Consider the following 19,477-nt stretch of genomic DNA (forward strand, 5'->3'; position numbering starts at 1 on the left):
TGCTGCAGGGTGCAACTTTAAGGTCTCTTTTGAGAGATTGTTTTGGGTATATAATTTCAGGACCACCATCTTTTTTTCATCCTTGAAATCTTCTTCCAAATGCTTACAAGTATCATTGTCTCAAGATACTCAAAGATACTCATCAAGTGTTCAATGCTCAGCTTTGATATATATCTAACCATCATCAAATTTCAGTGAAGAGAGAAAATAACCACAGCAAAGGGATCCTCTCATTTGCCACGGACGGAATAAATTCCTCCACTTATGTCTTGAGCACTGATTTCCAGCTTTTGTCACGTTAGTACCCATTTATGCCTCCACCACCTGAAAGAAATGTTTTGTAATCCTGTCTTCACTTGAGCGACCCATTTAGAGTCTCTACTCTGATTTGGCACTTCTAATTATATTGACTGAGAGATAATCCTCAGCGTGCCTCAATGGACTTCCTTTAACTTGGATTAACGGGTTTGCATAAAATTGGCTCCGGGAGTTGTGGACCCTTTTCAGGAGTATAAACAAAGTTTTCATAGGTGGTCAAACTGTAAAAAAAAATGTGTTCAAGTGACATCTACATCCTTAACTAGATAAACCAAACTCTAAATTCTTTTTACCTCTTTGTAGATAAATGTAAAAGGAGATGTTAGTCAAAGCGGAGCAGTTTGTCAGAAGATTCGATCAGGTGGAGTCGTACTGAAAGGAACTTGTGATTCCATCCTTGGATTTGAGACGTGAATTGGAATAAATCTTATCTGGTAGATAAAGGGGACAAAATCATCCCATTCTTCGTAGAGAAAAGGTGAAAGAGGAACCCTTGGCAATAAAAGTAAGACTGTTTTCCTTTAAATTTAATTCGGCTTTTCCAAACCAGCTTGTTTTACAAATGTCACTCAATTCAACCATGGTAAGTCAATTATCAATACTAGCCGCTTCAGTGTATGAGTATAACAAGGAATCCTATCTTTAACCCCTTCCCCTCCCTACCCCAATTTTCGGTATGCTAGGCCTCACATGGGCAGTGACTTTATGATGATGTCAAACTTCCTTAAACTGTACGGTGGGTAATAAGAGCTGTAAACACAGACACATAGTAAAATTAATACCCTCAGACCGATTGCACTTTAGACCCCTTGGAATGTGAATCTTTTTCATCGTAACAGGATAATTCTACTTATACACCTAGTTGTAGCATGAAAATAAAATAATTTATTTGTAATAATAAAAAGATATATACTATTTATGACAGTTAAGTAACTTTATTGCAAGTTAATTTTATGATTATTTATTAATAATAAATTTTGTTTGTAATAAAAAAGTTATAATAAAAAGAAAAATAATAATAATATTTGATTTCTTGATGTTTTAAAAAGAGGGTGACTGTAAATAAATGTTGATGTTTAAGCATGATTGACCATTATTTATACTTTCTAACATATTTAGGGTCAATTAACACAGTTGATCTTAATTTAATTGCAGGTAAATATGGCAACTTTATACTCTAAATTCCCTGTTCCTGTTAAAGTCAAAACATCCAAGTTTTGCCCTCATATGTGACCCTCTCAATTGCTTCTTATGGCAATTTTCCAGGATTTACATATCAACAAAGTGCATAACTTGGAAACTTAAGATGTATCTTAAAGTTTATCAACAGCATGTATATATATATCTTCAAAAGTGCCATCATTCAGTTAGGAGACCAATACTCATAGGTACTAGCTGGCTGTCAGTATAGAATGTTACCATGGTTACCAATAAATTTGTTTGTACTGATAGGTCTAACCGCACCAGCTCACACGCTGTGATAACGTCGCAGTTGTAATAAAAAGTGTTTGGATACGTAGAGATAAAATCATTTACACATGATATGCCTGTAAATAAACCGTTCTCTTATTGTCTCAAGGAAGTGTAGGCTATAAATAATCTAATGTACAATTTGCAACTGAATAACAAAGTTATATTAATGTTGGGAATTTACTCACTGAAATTAAATATTGATTTTAATTTGAATATGTACACTGTAGGCTCAGAGTCTACAAACTATATTCTTTGAGTATGTTTGGTTTCATATAGACCCTTCTTAAATATTTATTGAGCTTTCATAGACACATACTGAAAATTTACCCAGGACCATTAAAGGGATACTACATCAGACCTGCTAAACAAGATGTCTGTTACGAAAATAGTGATGTTTACAATTTTCCATCCCAAAGTGTCTGGATATTATGGTATAAAATAGTAAGAATTTAGCAAAATTCACCTGAACCAAGATAGTGGTATATGAAAAGGACAGAGAAGCATTTTGAGGGTTTGCAGTTTTCCTCTGTAATTATATAGGATTATATGTAATGTAAAAGTAACTCTAATGCTGCCATTGCACTAGAAAATGCGGTGGCAAAAGTAATCTATACCAAAACTAAATGGATGCTGGGTGTATAAATTTTACAATGTATCAGGAGAGTGACATTAAATGGTTATGAATCTTATCAGTGAAAGATAGAGCTAGTTTGACACTGCCTACCTTCTACAATTTTCCCTGTTTCAACCCCTTGCGAAGTCCACCCCTCTTCAATCTACCCCTATCAACCTCTCCCAAACTACTCCCTTTCCAGTCTGTCCCCTATTAACAACTACCAATGTCTTCCACTCTCTAATCTGTCCATTACAACCCCTCCCAACCTTACTCATCCCAATCTACTCCTAATAGCCCCTTCCAAAACCCTTACCCTCCGTTTTCCAATCTAACCCCTCCCAAACCCTTTCCTCCATTCTCCAATCTGACCCTTCCCAAACCCTTTGTCCCTTTCCTTCCATATTTCAATCTAATCCCTACCAACTGACTCTGTGTTCATGCTTCATTTGAATGCCCTCATTCTTATAACATTAATATATTATGAACTGTGTTCCTATGGTTGGCTTCTGCATTTCCGTTTAGTTACCAGGATTCTAGGTCAACTATTTAAATGCCTAAGTTTCGTTTTGTTTCCTGTTTACAGTTTATAATGCATTTAGCCGATCAGGTGATCAGTGCCGAAAGTTTTACTTGAGAGTTCTTTGGTAATACATATTAACTTGACTCTGTGAATTAGAGATAAAGCAAAGCCTAATCTGTTGCTAATTTGCCCAATTCAACATATATTCCTATATTGGTCTGTGCAAACATAACGACTAGTTAACAAAAAGACAAGCTCAAGTCAGGAATTATAACCATGGATACAACAAAAATGCAAAAGTGAGGATAGCGAATGATTAATCTGGCAAAAAGAGCTGACGAAAGCTTGAGAAGGAAGGGTGAGGTGTTGGGGAGGAGGGTTGAGGGTTGAGGGAGGGGTGGTGGGATAGGGAAGGGACAGAATAGGGGAGACTGCCAGGGGATGATGCCAGCAAACTACTGCTAGTGGGTCCTTGTCTATACCTGTTTAGCAATTGGTATCAAAGTATCATTTAAGTATTAATAAATCGTCATTGTAGTGAATGTCTACATATGCAATGCAATAAGAGTTCATTTATCACTGAGCTCGAGAAAGGGTAGGGGTTAAATCTTCCCTCAGATATTAACCTTCAAATGACCAACATTATTTTGTAAACTTGCAACTGCAATTTTCAAATCCCAAACAGTCTTATATTTCACCAAAGTGGTACATATAAAAAGAAAACAATCTACAAGCATGTGTTATACATGGTTTGTACATGACCTTCGTAGATTGTAGTAGTAGGAAGAGCTGTGAGGTGTTTTATTCAAGATTTTTGTAAAACATAACTACAGAGTAAAAAAGACAAAAAAACAAGGGAAAGAATTTTGGGATAGTCCACCATAAATTTTCTGTCTAGCCATCTAGAATCTGTGGGGATAAACACAGACCCAACAACATGATAAACGGAGAGTCCTTTAAGCTGCCTTCAGTTTGAAATCTGTGGGCATACACACATACCTACCAACTCTACCAATGACTGGCAATGAGTTCTGATAAACGGAGAGTCCTTTAAGCTGCCTTCAGTAAATAAAATCAATGAGTACATCAATACATACACTAGCAGTTTTTGTTCTGATCTTGTCACAAGCCATGTCAGTCTATTGAAGTCTGGTTGTAAAAGCCGGTGTAATTTATTTATTTGGAATGAATCACGTCCAGGGAGAGAAGGGATTTCTGCATCAGCATAGACCGGAGCATGAAAAGACTGTTAAAGATATATTGGAGTTCAATCAATGGATTTAAACTGTTATAGACAAACAAGATTAAGGATTATAGCACATAACAGTTTACAGTTAGGACAAGCAGGAATGTTATTAAGATGATAACAAGGGTCTGTTGAAAGAGAGAGATGTCTAACTTTAAATGCCTGCTTTCTTTGGTTGTTATTACCAGATATCAGGACACAATGATTGGAAGTATCAACGAGGTGAGGATGTTTGGGGCTTACCCAGTCACCAAGGTTTAACCCTCCTTTTGAAGTCACTTCAGAAACACTCTTGGCAGTTTGGAGGTTCAGAAATTTATCGGTAAGTAATAAATAGTTTCAGTATGAATTGATCTTATAGTGTGATTTGTGGTTGGTGTGTCATGAAAGTTAGCATAAATTAATGTGATCTGTAGATTGAAAACAGCAATGCAAGTGGTCAAAGATGACACTAGCGACTTAATGAAGGAATAATAACAGCAGCTGTTTTAACTCTTTTGAAAGTCATGAAACTAATTTGTAAGTTCTACAATGTCCAGAGTTCAAGCCCCGCTTGCTTTCAAAAGTAAGGTGTGGTTATTTTCCATTCAGTAGCAATTCAGAATAGCAAGTTGATACTTTTTAAGTCAAATTGTCTCAAATATTGGTTAACAGATTCAGCATTAGCAGGCACATTCTCTGTCTAAAATTGAAGACTTTCCTTTCTAGTGTTTGTCAAATTCATATTGCTGCTTTGTGCCTGCGGTTACACGAACAGTAACTGCCTCACAGACAGATTTTCTTAATTTCGTTTAATACTAATATGTTTAAACAATGTAAAACACCAATTCAAAATTTACACTACAGACTACAGCCTAATTAGGGTTTCATATAACCTGAAAGCTAAATTGTTGAGTGACGAGAGTGAATTTGTCTCCTCACATTTCCCGCCGCCTCCTCCCCCACCCCCTCCCAGCCCCCTCCCCGCCCATTGCTAATAGGAAAACTGTAGATCGATATGTGCAGAAGCATATATCAATAGCTGGGCCCTCTTCACCTACACTGGAGTGTCCAAAGATCTGTCTACTTTCAATACTGCACAGGTATAATGTTTTTCGCATAATAATTAAAACCACTTAAAGTTTTGCAAGGGCTTATCATTTCGGACTCCCAGGGTTAATCCAGGCACCTGTGGATTTATCCATGGATCACTTAACCCCAATATGGCTTGAGTTCTGTGCACTTTATTCTTTACAAGATTGCTGTGCCACCCCTAGAAAGGCAAAGCTGTTCCTGTTTCATTTTCTACGTGGCTATTTCTATGCACTTCATTACTTACTAATATCACCTTCAAGATTCACTGCATCGTTAAGTATTGCAGCAAAAATATTAAAAATCCAAATATGAACTATAATAAAGTTCATAACATTGACTGGGCTATAAATTAATATCATTGTGTGGTCTCAACATTGTTAGATTTGTGGTTTCTTATTGCTATGGCAACGAGCTGAGTAAACTTTAACTTTACAATTCATATTGATGGCTATATTTCAAATTTCTAGCTCTTAGTTTTGTTCTGTTCCATAAAAGTGTCTTATTACAGTGGATTTTTGCTTTGCTGGTTTAATAGAGATCTGTGTCTTTAAGATACTGTATGTATTGTGTAATATGAAAAGGATGAAAGTTACTAATAAAATGTCCTTTCATATCAAGTTATACACAGTGGTCATGAACCTTGTGATGGCAAAATGTCAGTTCACTCACATGTGACCCCTTATGTGATCTCTTACATCCTTCTTCACCCCTTTCTTTTGACCCTACCCTCATCCCCCCCCCCCACCACCATCACCAACAAAATTGACTAGAAATGAATTAATCCATGTAAAATGTATGACCAAGATAGAGGAAGCAGTCATAATATTCTGGAATCTTGACTCCAGATTCCTACTCCAGACTTGCTTTACAGTAAATGCTAACATTTAAAATTAATTATTTTTCTGAATCCTATCATCAAATGTAGTATTTTAGTGAAATACACATTCAGAGTTCAACCATTGCTTGTGGTTACAGATTAGCATATTTAGTCTCACTGAACCTGTCTGGACAGCGGTCAAATGGTAGTGTTTAGTGTACCTTTTGGGCTATAATCAGAACCTTCAGACAGTCCAGTTGAAAAATTGTTTTCATTTTTCATTGTAATATTTCTCAAAATAACTACATAGATTGGAGAATACATTTAGCAATGGATTTTAGATTAGTAACTTGTACAATCAGGTAAGAGTAATATTAACCCATGAGGGTGAGTACCAGTATGATTACTAGAATACAAGTACAAACTGACCACAAGAGCTCCCTCTTGGATATTATTTTGTGGCCATCTGTGATAACTTTCATACTCCAAAAGTGCATTGACCACCAGATCATTCCGCACCACCTGTAAGCTGTTATACACTTTTATATGTACCTACAGTTGTGAAATTCCACAGAGACTATAAATATTTTTCAATAATCTATGAAAATATTTTTGGGGGGATTTGAAAGTTGCTCTTTTATTCTTTTGATACTTATATTATATAATTGGAAAAACAGATCTCAAATGAGAACAATAAAGTTACTTTGTTGGATAAGTTTTGCCTGTGTTTTGATTGGTCAGATAAATGAGAGTTTTCTCCAGGTGAGATGCATATCCAGGGTTGTTTGTATTTGAACTTCAAAACATAAAATCTGTCTTTAATGAAACAAAAATGGACTTTCTATCTCAGATCTTGCCACATCAATTTGAGTTAAAACATAGATACAAAAATATCAAATTTTCTGATTTTTATTGAAAAAACTCAATTTATTCCTTTGATATATTTTCTTCATGAATATCGCAGAGAGATTTTCCCAGACGTGTAAATCGAGGCACACAATTCCAAAGTGTAATATGCAGATGCAGTGGCGTCGCCAAGGGGGGGCCAGGGGGGGCACGTGCCCCCCCTGGAAAACCTAGTGCCCCCCGGGTGCCCCCCCATCTGAGATTTGGGTTGGTAAAAAAATATATATATATTTTGTTATATTCAACTCCCATCATCTGAGTTGGTTTTTCATAAGGACAAAGAAGCACAGTAATTCGTATTTTCTTCAAATGAGCTGCGAAAAAATTAACAAGTTTATCCTTGAACGTCGGGTATCGAAGTCGTAACCCGCGCCATCACAACAGGTGTCGATATTTACATTGAATGTGTCAGTGCTCACGCCATACCAGCGGATATACAAGTCCGCTTCGCGAGCTACATGACTGTGAGAAGGGAGGGTACTGCAATATGTTGCCTTGGTCTGAGGTTGACAGGTTAGGAGCTGACGAAATGTGAGAATGTGAGGGTCCGCAGGCACCATACTTGCCTATATTTGTGGACCCATATATTAACCCTGTTGTGTAAGGGGTGCAGAGGTCATTTGAGGTCAGATGCTTGTAGGAACAAATGGCGAATGTTCACACCTGCATACTGAGCCATACTCGATGTGTGATCAAACTTTGGATTGCATGGTGAGATCCCTGATAGGAGCCAATAACGATGCTGGAACCTGTTACATCTTAATAGATAATGTGCGAAAACGAGAAGGACAAGAAAGGAGTCGGGGTCATGCACACATTAATTCAACAAATGTAGCTTCTATTGATAGGGTTAGGCATAATATCGACAGCATGTGGTTCATATCCTCCGCAAAATTCTGCGCCTTGTTAAAATCATTACCTCAAAAAGAGCAATTTCTGGAGATATCTTCAGATCGAATTTAGCATCAAATGTGGCAGCATTTTGCATCTAGCCCATCCTCCGTATGCGAAAATTTTCCAAAGGGGAGGGGGGGGGGCAGTGGCGGCGGAACCGGGGGGGCTTGCAATCTGAGAAATTGCAGGCTTGAGACCCATATTTTAGGGCTAGGTATTCGCAGCATAAAACACTCGGGAAGTGCCGTTTCCGGCCATCTGGGGGTTTAAAAAACCCAAAATTTTCTTGTACGCTCCGCGCCAACCGATGGTGGCGCTCCGCTTAGATAGTCTCTACACATTAGTCCCCCCCCCAATAATTTTCCCGTTCCGCCGCGCCTGGAGGGGCACCCCCTCCCCTTAGACCCCTCCCCAGGACGTTAATCCGTATCCACCTAAGTGCCCCCCATCAAATGCTGGTGCCCCCCCTGTGCCCCCCCAGACTGAAAAGTCTGGTGACGCCACTGTGCAGATGGCAGATTGAGCTACAAAATGGAATGGAAAAAAGAAATCACATGATCTCCTGTACTCGAAATACCTATTCACTTTATACAGCACTTTGTAAGAGGTAACACACCTATCTTTCATCTAATTATGTGGCTAGGAACTCTTTATCTCGGTATCAAACTTTACTAAAGATAGCGGGAAAAGTGAATTCAAAAGTCAGCTTAAAGACATTGAAGACTCGCCTCGAACAGCGTGCCGCCATCTTTAAAAAGTTAACTTTCCGTTGCTTGCAAGTGAAGTTTTTCTCTTGTCGCTAATGCAGACAGTAATGAAACGTGATACCTGTTATCTTTAGCTGGACCTGAGATGTCCATCGCTGTATTGTTATACACTGTGCTGTGGGTATTGACCGCAGCTGTATGTACTGACTGTACATTAGTGTCTAATTACTGATGGTAGCAATCTGTTTGTTTATTTTCTGGGATCGATGTTGACCAGTGTCTAACACTTCTGTTACACCTCTTTTGAAACTAGGTCAGATTACCGGCATTAGACATTTCTATTTGTGCGAGTCTTCACACCCTTTAAGAGACCACATGTTTGTGGCTTTCTTGATATATATATAGCCGCTGTAGTTTGCTGCTTGGCAACCATTGTTTACTGTTGCTGGCTGGTGTTATTAATGCTACCCTCTCACCTACATCACCTAGTAAAGACGATTGTTGAAGTAATTATGATGAAATTCTCAGTATAGGGTCTAACATTTGTGTAACTTCTTCTAAACTTGCTGAATTCCATTTAGATTTCAGGTACACATGGAGATGGCTTAAACTTGGTCAGCAACGAGAGAAGGGTCTTGACCCATATAGTGGTTTAATCAGAGTTTGATGATTGGGGAGGAGGTCAAAGGAAGGAGGGGGTCAAAGGAGGTAGGGGAGGATGGAGTGTGTCAGGGGAGGGTCTGAAAGAGGTAGGGAAGGAAAGAGAGGAGTATGAATAATTCAAAACTGTTTTAAAAAGGTGTAAGATGTTGTAATGCACCATTGGTATTGAATAATAACTGATTTGTTCTGCTGCATGATTACAGGGGATGTTTGGGGGGGGGGGGGTGGGAGGATAAAAGGTGTGTTATTTTATTTGGTATTGTTGAGTGTTGCATCATAAATAGTAGAGTCCTGATTAGCATTAAAATTTAGGTGGTTTACCAACTATATTTTTAATACTGGTAAATCTTCCTGCACATTTTTTTAACTACTGTACATCAATATCAAGTTATGTGTTTGCAATAATCTGCTCCAAGTGCTAAAGTTCATTGTCTGTTTGACAATAGTGATCAAATAGTAGAAGGATAAACAACACAAAGGTTACAGCTAGGTAATGTTTATGAATGTGAATGAACATTGTAATCAGTCATGTGTCACATGTTTTCAAGACATTCTTTGTAATTACCTGCCATTTAAAGAAATACTTTTACAACTATGTTTGTAGGATAGGTAAAAGGAAGGAGTAACTTTTCTTCTCCCTATAATTATTTAATTTTTTTTGTATTTATTTGAAGGACATCTAAATAAACCCACCTGTTTGCTTATCAGCAAAGAAAGAAAATGAAAATAAAAGGGGTGGGGTGGATGTGGAGAAACATATATTTAGTCCTATCTACTGTCAGTGACATAGTAGACAAATTGGGTCACCTTGTGCCAACATCTTGCTTTGTTCATTTTCAAAGTCCTAGTTCAGCTTAAGTTTAATTGCAATGTTTCTGTCACCCTATTTTATCTGTAAAATTTTTTTTTAATGATTTTTGATATTTTAATGACTTTTTAAATGATATTTAAAATGATTTTAACAGCAATAAATTGAAATAACAAGCTAAAAGACCATTTCATAGGTAGGAAAATTCTTGTTGCCTAGCGACAAATTGCACCACATATATTGCAATTTGGTTCAAACACTTTGGTGATACTGTTGGTGAACCACAATCTGTGAATTAGATGCAAATCCAATCACAGTATGACTTTTTTAAGAAAACAAAATATGGTAGGAACATTAAACCATAATCTGTTCCGGACTTTGTTTTGACAACAATTTGTAGGGTAGGTCAGCTTTCTTTTTCTAATGTGGATAATTTTATGTGGACCAGTTTTGTGTGAATAAGTTTTATGTGGAAGACAAATTTTAATTGCCGGGATTGAATATTCAGATAGGGTCATGAATATTTATGCTTGACTTCAAAGAGTAATTCATTTTCGTACAGGGACCGCATTCTGTGTCTATCGGTGTTTGTGTTAATCTCTGATTTAAGATATTAAAATGACCATATGGATGATGGAATATTATGTACTTTTGGAAGTTTGTGGAATTCTGTAATAATAAAGATGACCTTTAGTGTCTGCTTAATACAGTCAGCATGTTGCTATCCTCATAACTAGTGTGACTGTGTGAAGGTTTTACCACCTCGCCATTAAAGGGACAGTCAGTATGTTGCTATCCTTATATAACTTGTGTGACTGTGTGAAGGTTTTTCCACCTCGCCATTAAAAGGACAGCTATAAAGAAAACTTAAACAGAAACGAAAGGAAAAGAGAACATTGCTCGATGGTAAATCACTTTTTTGAATATCACTTTTATTGAATATCACTATCCTAGATCTACAGCTGTGTCACAAATGAAAATTACTATAAATTTTGTAAAACCTTTCTCCCCAAGCTGTAACAGAAGTAAAATGAAATAACAATTTCCAGACTTTGCGAGTAAAATGCTAGCAAAAGTGCAAGGTAACGTATACAGCAGCATGGTGTGGCCATATTATGTCGCCGTCGAACGTACGTGGGCTCGAATTGAGGTGAAAAGTTGCTGGCAGTGAAAATATCACTCACTGCGAAACGTCTCAAAGACTAGGGACAACCAGATACACATTGGTTTTGTGTTTCTAGAATTACAAATTTTCAAGTGTGATTATCTCTTTTCCATTTTGTAAAAAAATAAAATAAAATAAAATAAAATGCTAGCAAAATAAAATAAAATAAAATGTTTCTAGAATTACAAATTTTCAAGTGTGATTATCTCTTTTCCATTTTGTAAAAAAATTAAATTAAATAAAATAAAATGCTAGCAAAATAAAATAAAATAAAATGCTAGCAAAAGTGCAAGGTAACGTATACAGCAGCATGGTGTGGCCATATTAACATAGATCTAGCCTGCTCTGAGGTCAACACTGGAGACTGTCCCTTTAAGTTCACCCCATTGTCCAATCTAGTGAATTATTTTGTCAGATGTCTGGTTTGGGTAATGTACAGGATTTCCTATCATTTCCACTTATTTCAATGCCATTATCATCAATTCAACTCTGAAACTACCTACACGCTTCCTCTGGAAACCGAGATCCTTTTTATCATGTCGCCGTCGGACGTACGTGGGCTCGAATTGAGGTGAAAAGTTGCTGGCAGTGAAAATATCACTCACTGCGAAACGTTTGAAGACTAGGGACAACCAGATACACATTGGTTTGGTGTTTCTAAAATTACAAATTTTCAAGTGTGATTATCTCTTTTCCATTTTGTGAGCTTGGGAAGATGATCCATCCATTCGTTCGTTACATAGTATTATTGTTTGTTTGTTTGGATTCACAGACCGTGTCGAGTTCTGTCATTTTATGTGCTAGTGGGAAATTTCAGCATGCACATGATCTTCAACTCGATCAGTAAATTCAACTTTGGAGTTTTGTATAGTTGTTTGGGTATCAGTGAGTCTGTGTTTTTGTCTGCTTTGCTTCGTACTATAGTAGGAAGTTAAGTTCTCTGGAACTGCAGCCTGGATATCTGTTTGAAAGTACATTGTGAAGGTAAATGTGTGTATATATTACTGAGCTGGGACAAACGTGTATATAGTTTTACAGTATCTAGCAGGCTGTGTTTGCCATTTAATGCCTGTTGCTAAGCAAGTACACTAGTGCATTACTCTACTTATGATGAGCTTTCTATAGTTAATGTTTAATATTAATTACACTAATGTACTTTAAAATCCTGAGAGGGTCCATGTCATTGCATCTCAAATGAAAAACATTCACTGTTAATTACGATGATACAGCCTGTATGTAGCTTTCACGGGCGGGAGATCGATGCAATAATATCCAGCCTTATTGTAAGTGAGATTTTGGGACAAACTTGCTAGAAGTCAAATAATGATCACCCAGGCTCAGACTTTGACAATTAGTAGTGTCCCTCTCAAGGCATCTTTGCTTACTGAGACATTCATTCAATTGTTTACTATTTAATTAAATTGATCAGCTAGTTAAAGTGCCATTTATCAGAAAGTTTTTCAGTCAGTCCATTGGTCAGTTAGTCAGTCCATTGGTCAGTTAGTCAGTCATTCAAAGAAAGTTAGTCAGTCACCAATTAAGTTAATTAGTCACTCAGTCCAATTAAGTTAGTCAATTAGTAACTCAGCCTTATTTAGTCAGGCAGTCCAATTAAGGTAGTCAGTCCAGTTAAACCTGTCAGTCCAATCAAGCCAGTCATGTCTCTCAGTCCAGTTAAGTCAGTCGTGATTCTCAGTCCAGTGAAGTCAATCAGTCATTCCAATTGAGTCCAGATAAACCTGTCAGTCCAATCAAGTCAGCCATGTCTCAGTCCAGTTAAGTCAGTCATGATTTTCAGTTAAGTCAGTCAGTCAGTCAGTCCAATTAAGTTAGTCAGTCCAGTTAAGCCTGTCAGTCCAATCAAGTAAGTCATGTTCCTCAGTCCAGTTATGTCAGTCATGATTCTCAGTTAAGTCAGTCAGTCAGTCCAATTAAGTTAGTTAGTCCAGTTAAACCTGTCAGTCCATTCGAGTCAGTCTCTCAGTCAGTTAAGTCAGTCATGATTCTCAGTCCAGTTAAGTCAGTCAGTCCAATTAAGTTAGTCAGTCCAGTTAAGCCTGTCAGTCCAATCAAGTCAGTCATGTCCCTCAGTCCAGTTATGTCAGTCATGATTCTCAGTCCAGTTAAGTCAGTCCAATTAAGTTAGTTAGTCCAGTTAAACCTGTCAGTCCAATCGAGTCAGTCTTGTCTCTCAGTCCAGTTAAGTCAGTCATGATTCTCAGTCCAATTAAGTCAGTCAGTCCAATTAAGTTTATAGTCAGTCCAGTTAAACCTGTCAGTCCATTCAAGTCAGTCTTGTCTCTCAGTCCAGTTAAGTCAGTCAGTCAGTCATTATACAGTAGTAGTAACTTACTCTGGCTTCAAATTTCTATAAATTGTTCCCCACAAATGTTTCTAACATGATTAACTTCATTTTGAGTCTTCAGGCATTTAGTTAACTCAGTTATCCTCAACTATGGAGAAAGCTGTCATTGTTATGAAAACAGAACAGTGCAATACCTCATTTGAATGGTGATTAACAGAATTACTTGTCTCATTATCCTCTTGGAAGGGCCGACGAATTAATTTCAGTTTCTGTCTACTGTTTTGTATCGCCGTTGTTGAAAAATCCTTCTTATTTTAACGTTGTATGTGTGACCTCAAGATTGTCTGTGGGACTTTTGGGTATTTATCAACAGCATGTATAATATATACTATGAAGTGAATAGATAGATGTAACATATTCAGTATTATCACTTGTGATATTTCAAAAATCAAAATGGCAGACTGCATGGTTATAAGCAATTCAGGTAAACATTTTACATTTTAGTCTATAAAGTACATCATTATTGAAGAAGGAATATATGCATTTTTTGGCACTCAAGAATCTGTTATTGAGGTACAGTAAATTAATCAGTCCTCAATTTAACACTTTTGTTTTGTTTCACCTATTCTTCTGCTTAAAGTCAGTCCTTAATTGGGCTTGAATTGATAAAGATTTTACATAAATTAAAAACGATGGAAGTTCAAAATTTGTTTAATGCATTCACATTCACATTTCCGGATTAAAAATTTGCTTTGTTGATTTCTAACCCACAAATGGTAAATATATGTTTGCCTAGCCATGCTGTACTACTACAGCTTCAGTCACGTTTTGAACGAAACTCCACATAAATCTTGTACTTGACATACAGTAGTATCTAATAAACCAGCACTTGGTTAAAATTGCTTAATAAATCTGAGACTGTCGACACATACAGTATGTCCAACGTTTCTATGTGAGATCAGATGGGTCCCTCATCCGGGAAGATGCTTTTTCAGGTGCGACAGGATGCGAGGAACGAAGGACATAATAGGATTTAACTCAGGTGCATGCTTCCTGTCCATTGATCAAGTACATCCCTAGTATGAGAGTTTGAATGAAAACAAAGACAAACAGGAATATGAATTGAATTGAATGTTCTAAGAGAGAGATATATTAGATAATAAAATGATCGGTAGGTGGGTGTCATTGTGCCTTTTCCCGCAGGGGATGTTTTTATTTTATATAGTGATGTACTGTGAAGCCTTAAGGGCTTAATGGTTTAAAGAAACAGTGAAAAGTGTAAGGTAATAGTCTGAGGGTGATATTTGTAGAAGCCATGTTCTCGAGATGAATATTGAGAGATACAATATATGTTAAATATTGTTGCACTTTTTTTTATTTGGAAGGAACTTTTAGTGACTGAAAGTTTACAGAGAGAGAGTGAGACAGAGGGCAGGGTGGCTGTTGGGTAGGGCTGATGGTGGTGTGAGAGTGCAGAAGCTAGGTGAAAAGGGGAGGGGGAGGGGAGCAAAAGATGTATACTCTCCAGTCATAGCTAGCTTTCTTATGTTTGGGAGGTCAACTTCTAGTGACTGATAGTTAACAGAAAGAGGAATACAGAGGGAAGAGTGGCTATTGGTTCTAGGCCTGGTGTGAGAGTTGGGGAAAGTGAAAAGGGGTGGCGCAGGTGTGGAATTCACCAGAAATTAAACTCAAGGTTTGTTGATGATCTTGATCTTCTTCAAGACTTGGAACAATTTTGGTTACAATTCCAAAGGCTTAGTAACCTTTTCAATCGTTGTGTGTATGTGTGTGTATGTGTATGTGATGGCTAGCTTGTAAACATGATATCTCATCCGCAAGTTGAATCAATGTCATCCTTGGTAGGTAGATGGCCCATGAGGTGTAGATGTGCCCTATTGTTTGTTGGTCCCTTCTCATGAATATTAATATAAATGGGCAGGGCTTAACGTAAATTCTTGAAATGTCAATATCTCCTCATTCATACATGTCCGATTGAGTTCATACTTGGTATTGGTGATGTAACTACACAGTAAGTACTTGTATGTAAAGCTTTGCAACAAAATTATTTTTACCTTTAAGTAAAATTGCCTTTAAATACTATATGGGTTAATATGTACAGTACATCAGTAGCTTATTTATACGTGTACACCCACCACCAATACCTAATATTGTAGCAATGTTACCAGGAATAAATTCAGTTTTCTATACATTGGAAATCCTACATATATATATGCATGCTACATGTACTGTTAGTTTGAAATACATCCTTTCTACTAGGTCAACGCAATATGCAGTTTCCTGTATTGCCCAATGATATATCTTTTTGTCTCTATAGAGCTTACTATTGAGTAAGATGGGTGAAACAGGAAGTGGACTATTGTTGAGTTCACGTAGAACGAGTACTCCTGGAGGAGGGTCCCTGGATGGACTCACTGGAGGAGGGTCCCTGGATGGACTCACTGAAGGACAGCTGGGAGCAATGGTACGTACAAAACAAATAATGAAAGTCAATTACAAAGTAAATTTTAGGAGTTGAATTGTCGAAACTCTTCTACAAATATGATTGCAGTTAATCCATGCTCTGTACATTCTTACACCTATGACTCTTTCGCTGAAGTAGCAGTATTAAATCACTATCATTAAATATTAGTGATTCCATCCGATTAGGACTACAGACTTTTGTTTCCCAGACGGGGTTTCAAGAACATACAACCGTAAGAGCAGAAAGGTAATAAAATTTGGTTTGTTATTAACTTGAAGTAAATTTAAATCACTAGGATAGAACCTTTTTTTTTTTTTTTAAATTCTAAACTCTTTTATCATGCAGGAAATTTGTGGCCAAATACTGGCTGGATGGTAGGGTTTGGTTATCAGCATACCATAAATTTTATCTGCCATATGCGCTAGTGGATACTACTGTTGTACTAAAAAGCAACTATTTGGTTCCATTGCAATTGATGTAAAAGTGCTCTCTCTTAGTGTGTTGGAGTGGTTGTATAGAGTTAGAAAATCAGTTAAAGGAAAAAGTTTAAAGATAATCTTTCATTTTGAACTTGGAAGTTTTCCAGTTCCCAATTCCTGTAATTCAAATCCATTTAACCACATAATGCAATAAATATTCCAAAAGGTAAGATATATTGAGTTGACTGTAGTGTATATCCTTGAAAATTGGCTTAAAGTTTTACCTTGAATCCACGGTGTGATGCATTCTGTAAGCCAGCATCATACTCCCAGCGATGACGTTTACAAACGATAGTTCTGACGCACTAGAAACTCATCGTCGAAGTCCCTCGCATGAACATTCATGGGTCTATTAACTATCGCATTTCCAAGGGAATAGACGTTTGATAGAATCCCATTTTCAAGATACGTTGATTTATACCTTAGTTGAAATTACCGTGACTGGAATTTTTTTTCTTTTTTCTTCTTGTTAATTCGATATCTCTTTAACCCTATTGAGGGACAAATATTAACTGACTCCTAATTCCTGGTAAGGACTTCAATCATGCGATGCTTGAAAGATCATCAAATCAATCAGAAGTGGGGATTGAACTCTAATTCCGAGAAATTCTAGTAGCTGAGAAAGACTTGAAGATTTAAAAGATGTTTTTTATTTTGCGTTGGATAGAAACGTAGGATTGTTCTGCTCAAACCACATTCTAGGCTTTAGGGTTCTAGGATACCTCTGTGTCTTATTTAGTTAGAAATCTTTGAGATTTACATTACGTAGATAGCAATTTACCAAAATAAAACAAAACAAAAACTGTTAGCAAACTGCTTATCCACCAAAGAGCCTGTGTTAGAGAATGTGCAAAAGTAAGTTAGTCTGACGTTTTGATGCTAGCAGGACCTTCTTCAGAGGCTGATCGAAACATCAGGCCCACTTACTTTTAACACAACAATTTACCAACTGTACTCCTATTTTTAAGAAATACAGAATGTAATAATATAATATAATTCATGCCTGCTTGCCAATCTTTTTCCTTGGTGATCCATGTTGTGAGTTTTCCACAGGGCTAGCCATGGACTATACATTTTTAAGGCCTAAAATTAACCAAATACAATATTTACTCCCTCTGGTGATTGGTGAAAATAATCGTGTATTGACTGATTTGGTTGGAATTGATTGCAACTTGATTGAAATTGAGTAAACAAGAATCTCACTATATGGAAGGACCCGTCACAAATTTCTTGCAATTTGTCCTTCTTCAGCCTAATGCGATGAGACTGCCTTTAATAAAATGCCTTTGATATAAAACAACTGTTACTGTCATAGTTTGGACAAGGAGTAAAGACATAATGTCAAAATTGTTTATGAATTTCGTAATATCCCATTTTCTACATTTAACGTGCTAATTGTGAAACTGTTAACTCATTGATTGACAGTGTGTGTTTTATACTACAAGTACATTATGAAATTTCTTGTACCCTCTGTAATATAACATAATGAAACGATACCAGCGTTTAATCTTTGCTGTACGTGATCCGTATTAACCTCTGCGCATCAATGCATTTTGCAGACAATTATCAGACCTGAAAACAATTCTCTAATTGGGGGAAGGTTTGTTTATATCTAGAAAAAAAGGGGCTTTGTGACATTGGTAATTTCAGGGAGGGGATAGGACGTAGGGTACCATAGTGGCTATGGTAACGTTGCGACCAAAAGTGTCGTAAATTTTACCCCGACTTAAACTGATCGTGCTGAGGTATCTGTCTGAAACATGGACAATCAATGGTGAGATCATCCCAGAGGCTGTAGTAACACATGTCGTGCGCTTTTGGATTGGAGCTGTGTTTTCTTTAAACTGTTTGACAGAAAAGTAGTAAACATTTTGTGAGGATTTTAATTATGTATTTTTAAACGATCAGATTATCATTTCATGTGTCAAAGTCTTCCTGTAACTGTGGGAATTAAAATCCTGAATGTTTCCTCTAAGGAATCAATTTCCTTTAACAAGCAAACATCAATTTCCTGCGTTAGTAAAGAACGTTAATGATTGACCAGAAATAACCAACCTTCAACATGTACAGGTGATCGATCTGTTTATAGTTTAGAGATCTGAAATGGTTTGATCTAACAGGGGCTGTTTGATTGGCAGCTCTGAATTTCTAGTACATATATCATATGATCCATATTGAAGTGCAATAAACCAGAACTTACACAATGTCACAACAGCTTTTGCTTATTTAGGTAATTTTAAAGTTGACTACCTTTCTAAAAAAATCCCTTTTTTTTCTGCAAATGATTATTGCATGGTAATGTGGAGAATTGTCTTGGTGGCAGAACGCTTACATGGATATGGAATGATGTCCTAAAGACTTGATACATGTACAATAGGGATTGTAAGCAAAGTTACCCAGGATGGAGGGGGGAAGGGGGGAGGGGGGGCAACTGCAGGCATTCACAGCATAATGTTTATGCAGGCAGCAATTTCAGCAATGCTAAATAGTGGTCTGAATCCTGCCCCTTCTCTTACTCCTCTAAACCCCTCCTCCTACCCCTCCAATTCCTCCTCTTGCTAATTCCTCCCCCCTCCAACCCCTCAAAACCCTGCCAATCTCAAACCTGTGCAGATGATTTTTGTATCTAGTGCATTGAAGTCATCGAAACCTCAATGCATTTGGCATTCTGGTTGTATCTTCTAGCATGTCTGCAGATACAGTCTATTATTGTACACATACTGTACACATGTTTGTTAGACTCCCTCACCATATCATAGATGTACATGATATGTAATTCTCTGCCCTATGTAATAAAACTTTTCATAGTTTTTGCAGGTATCATAAACCCCTCATTGGATATAAAATGCAGGTACAGACTGTGTGTGGTACAGTAATGAATACATGTTGTAGTTGATAGTAATAAATGAGGATATTTGAATGACAGTACAATAATAGCAGGTCTTACAGTGTTTTGGAAATATAGTTAGTAGGCCAATACTAGTTGTTGAATTTTGTATAT

At 37.0% G+C, this 19,477-nt stretch overlaps 1 protein-coding gene across 5 annotated transcripts in view; it reads left to right on the forward strand.

Annotated features, from left to right (window-relative positions):
- Window positions 1–185: 185 nt before the first annotated feature.
- The window catches only part of LOC139980590 (uncharacterized), a 91,380-nt gene continuing 72,088 nt past the window's right edge, over window positions 186–19,477 (forward strand). Inside the window, exons 1-4 of one of the 5 annotated variants that reach the window (XM_071992336.1) lie at window positions 186–297; window positions 622–823; window positions 4,362–4,495; window positions 15,851–15,997. In XM_071992336.1, the coding sequence (XP_071848437.1) occupies window positions 15,869–15,997 (129 nt within the window). In that variant the 5' untranslated portion in view covers window positions 186–297; window positions 622–823; window positions 4,362–4,495; window positions 15,851–15,868. Of the gene's footprint in view, window positions 298–621; window positions 824–4,038; window positions 4,496–11,651; window positions 12,192–15,850; window positions 15,998–19,477 lie in introns of those variants that run through there. The other 4 variants (XM_071992337.1, XM_071992340.1, XM_071992335.1 and 1 more) reach the window with 4 other exon arrangements.

This window comes from Apostichopus japonicus, chromosome 15, assembly GCF_037975245.1.
Source record: "Apostichopus japonicus isolate 1M-3 chromosome 15, ASM3797524v1, whole genome shotgun sequence".
Lineage (NCBI taxonomy): Eukaryota > Metazoa > Echinodermata > Holothuroidea > Aspidochirotida > Stichopodidae > Apostichopus > Apostichopus japonicus.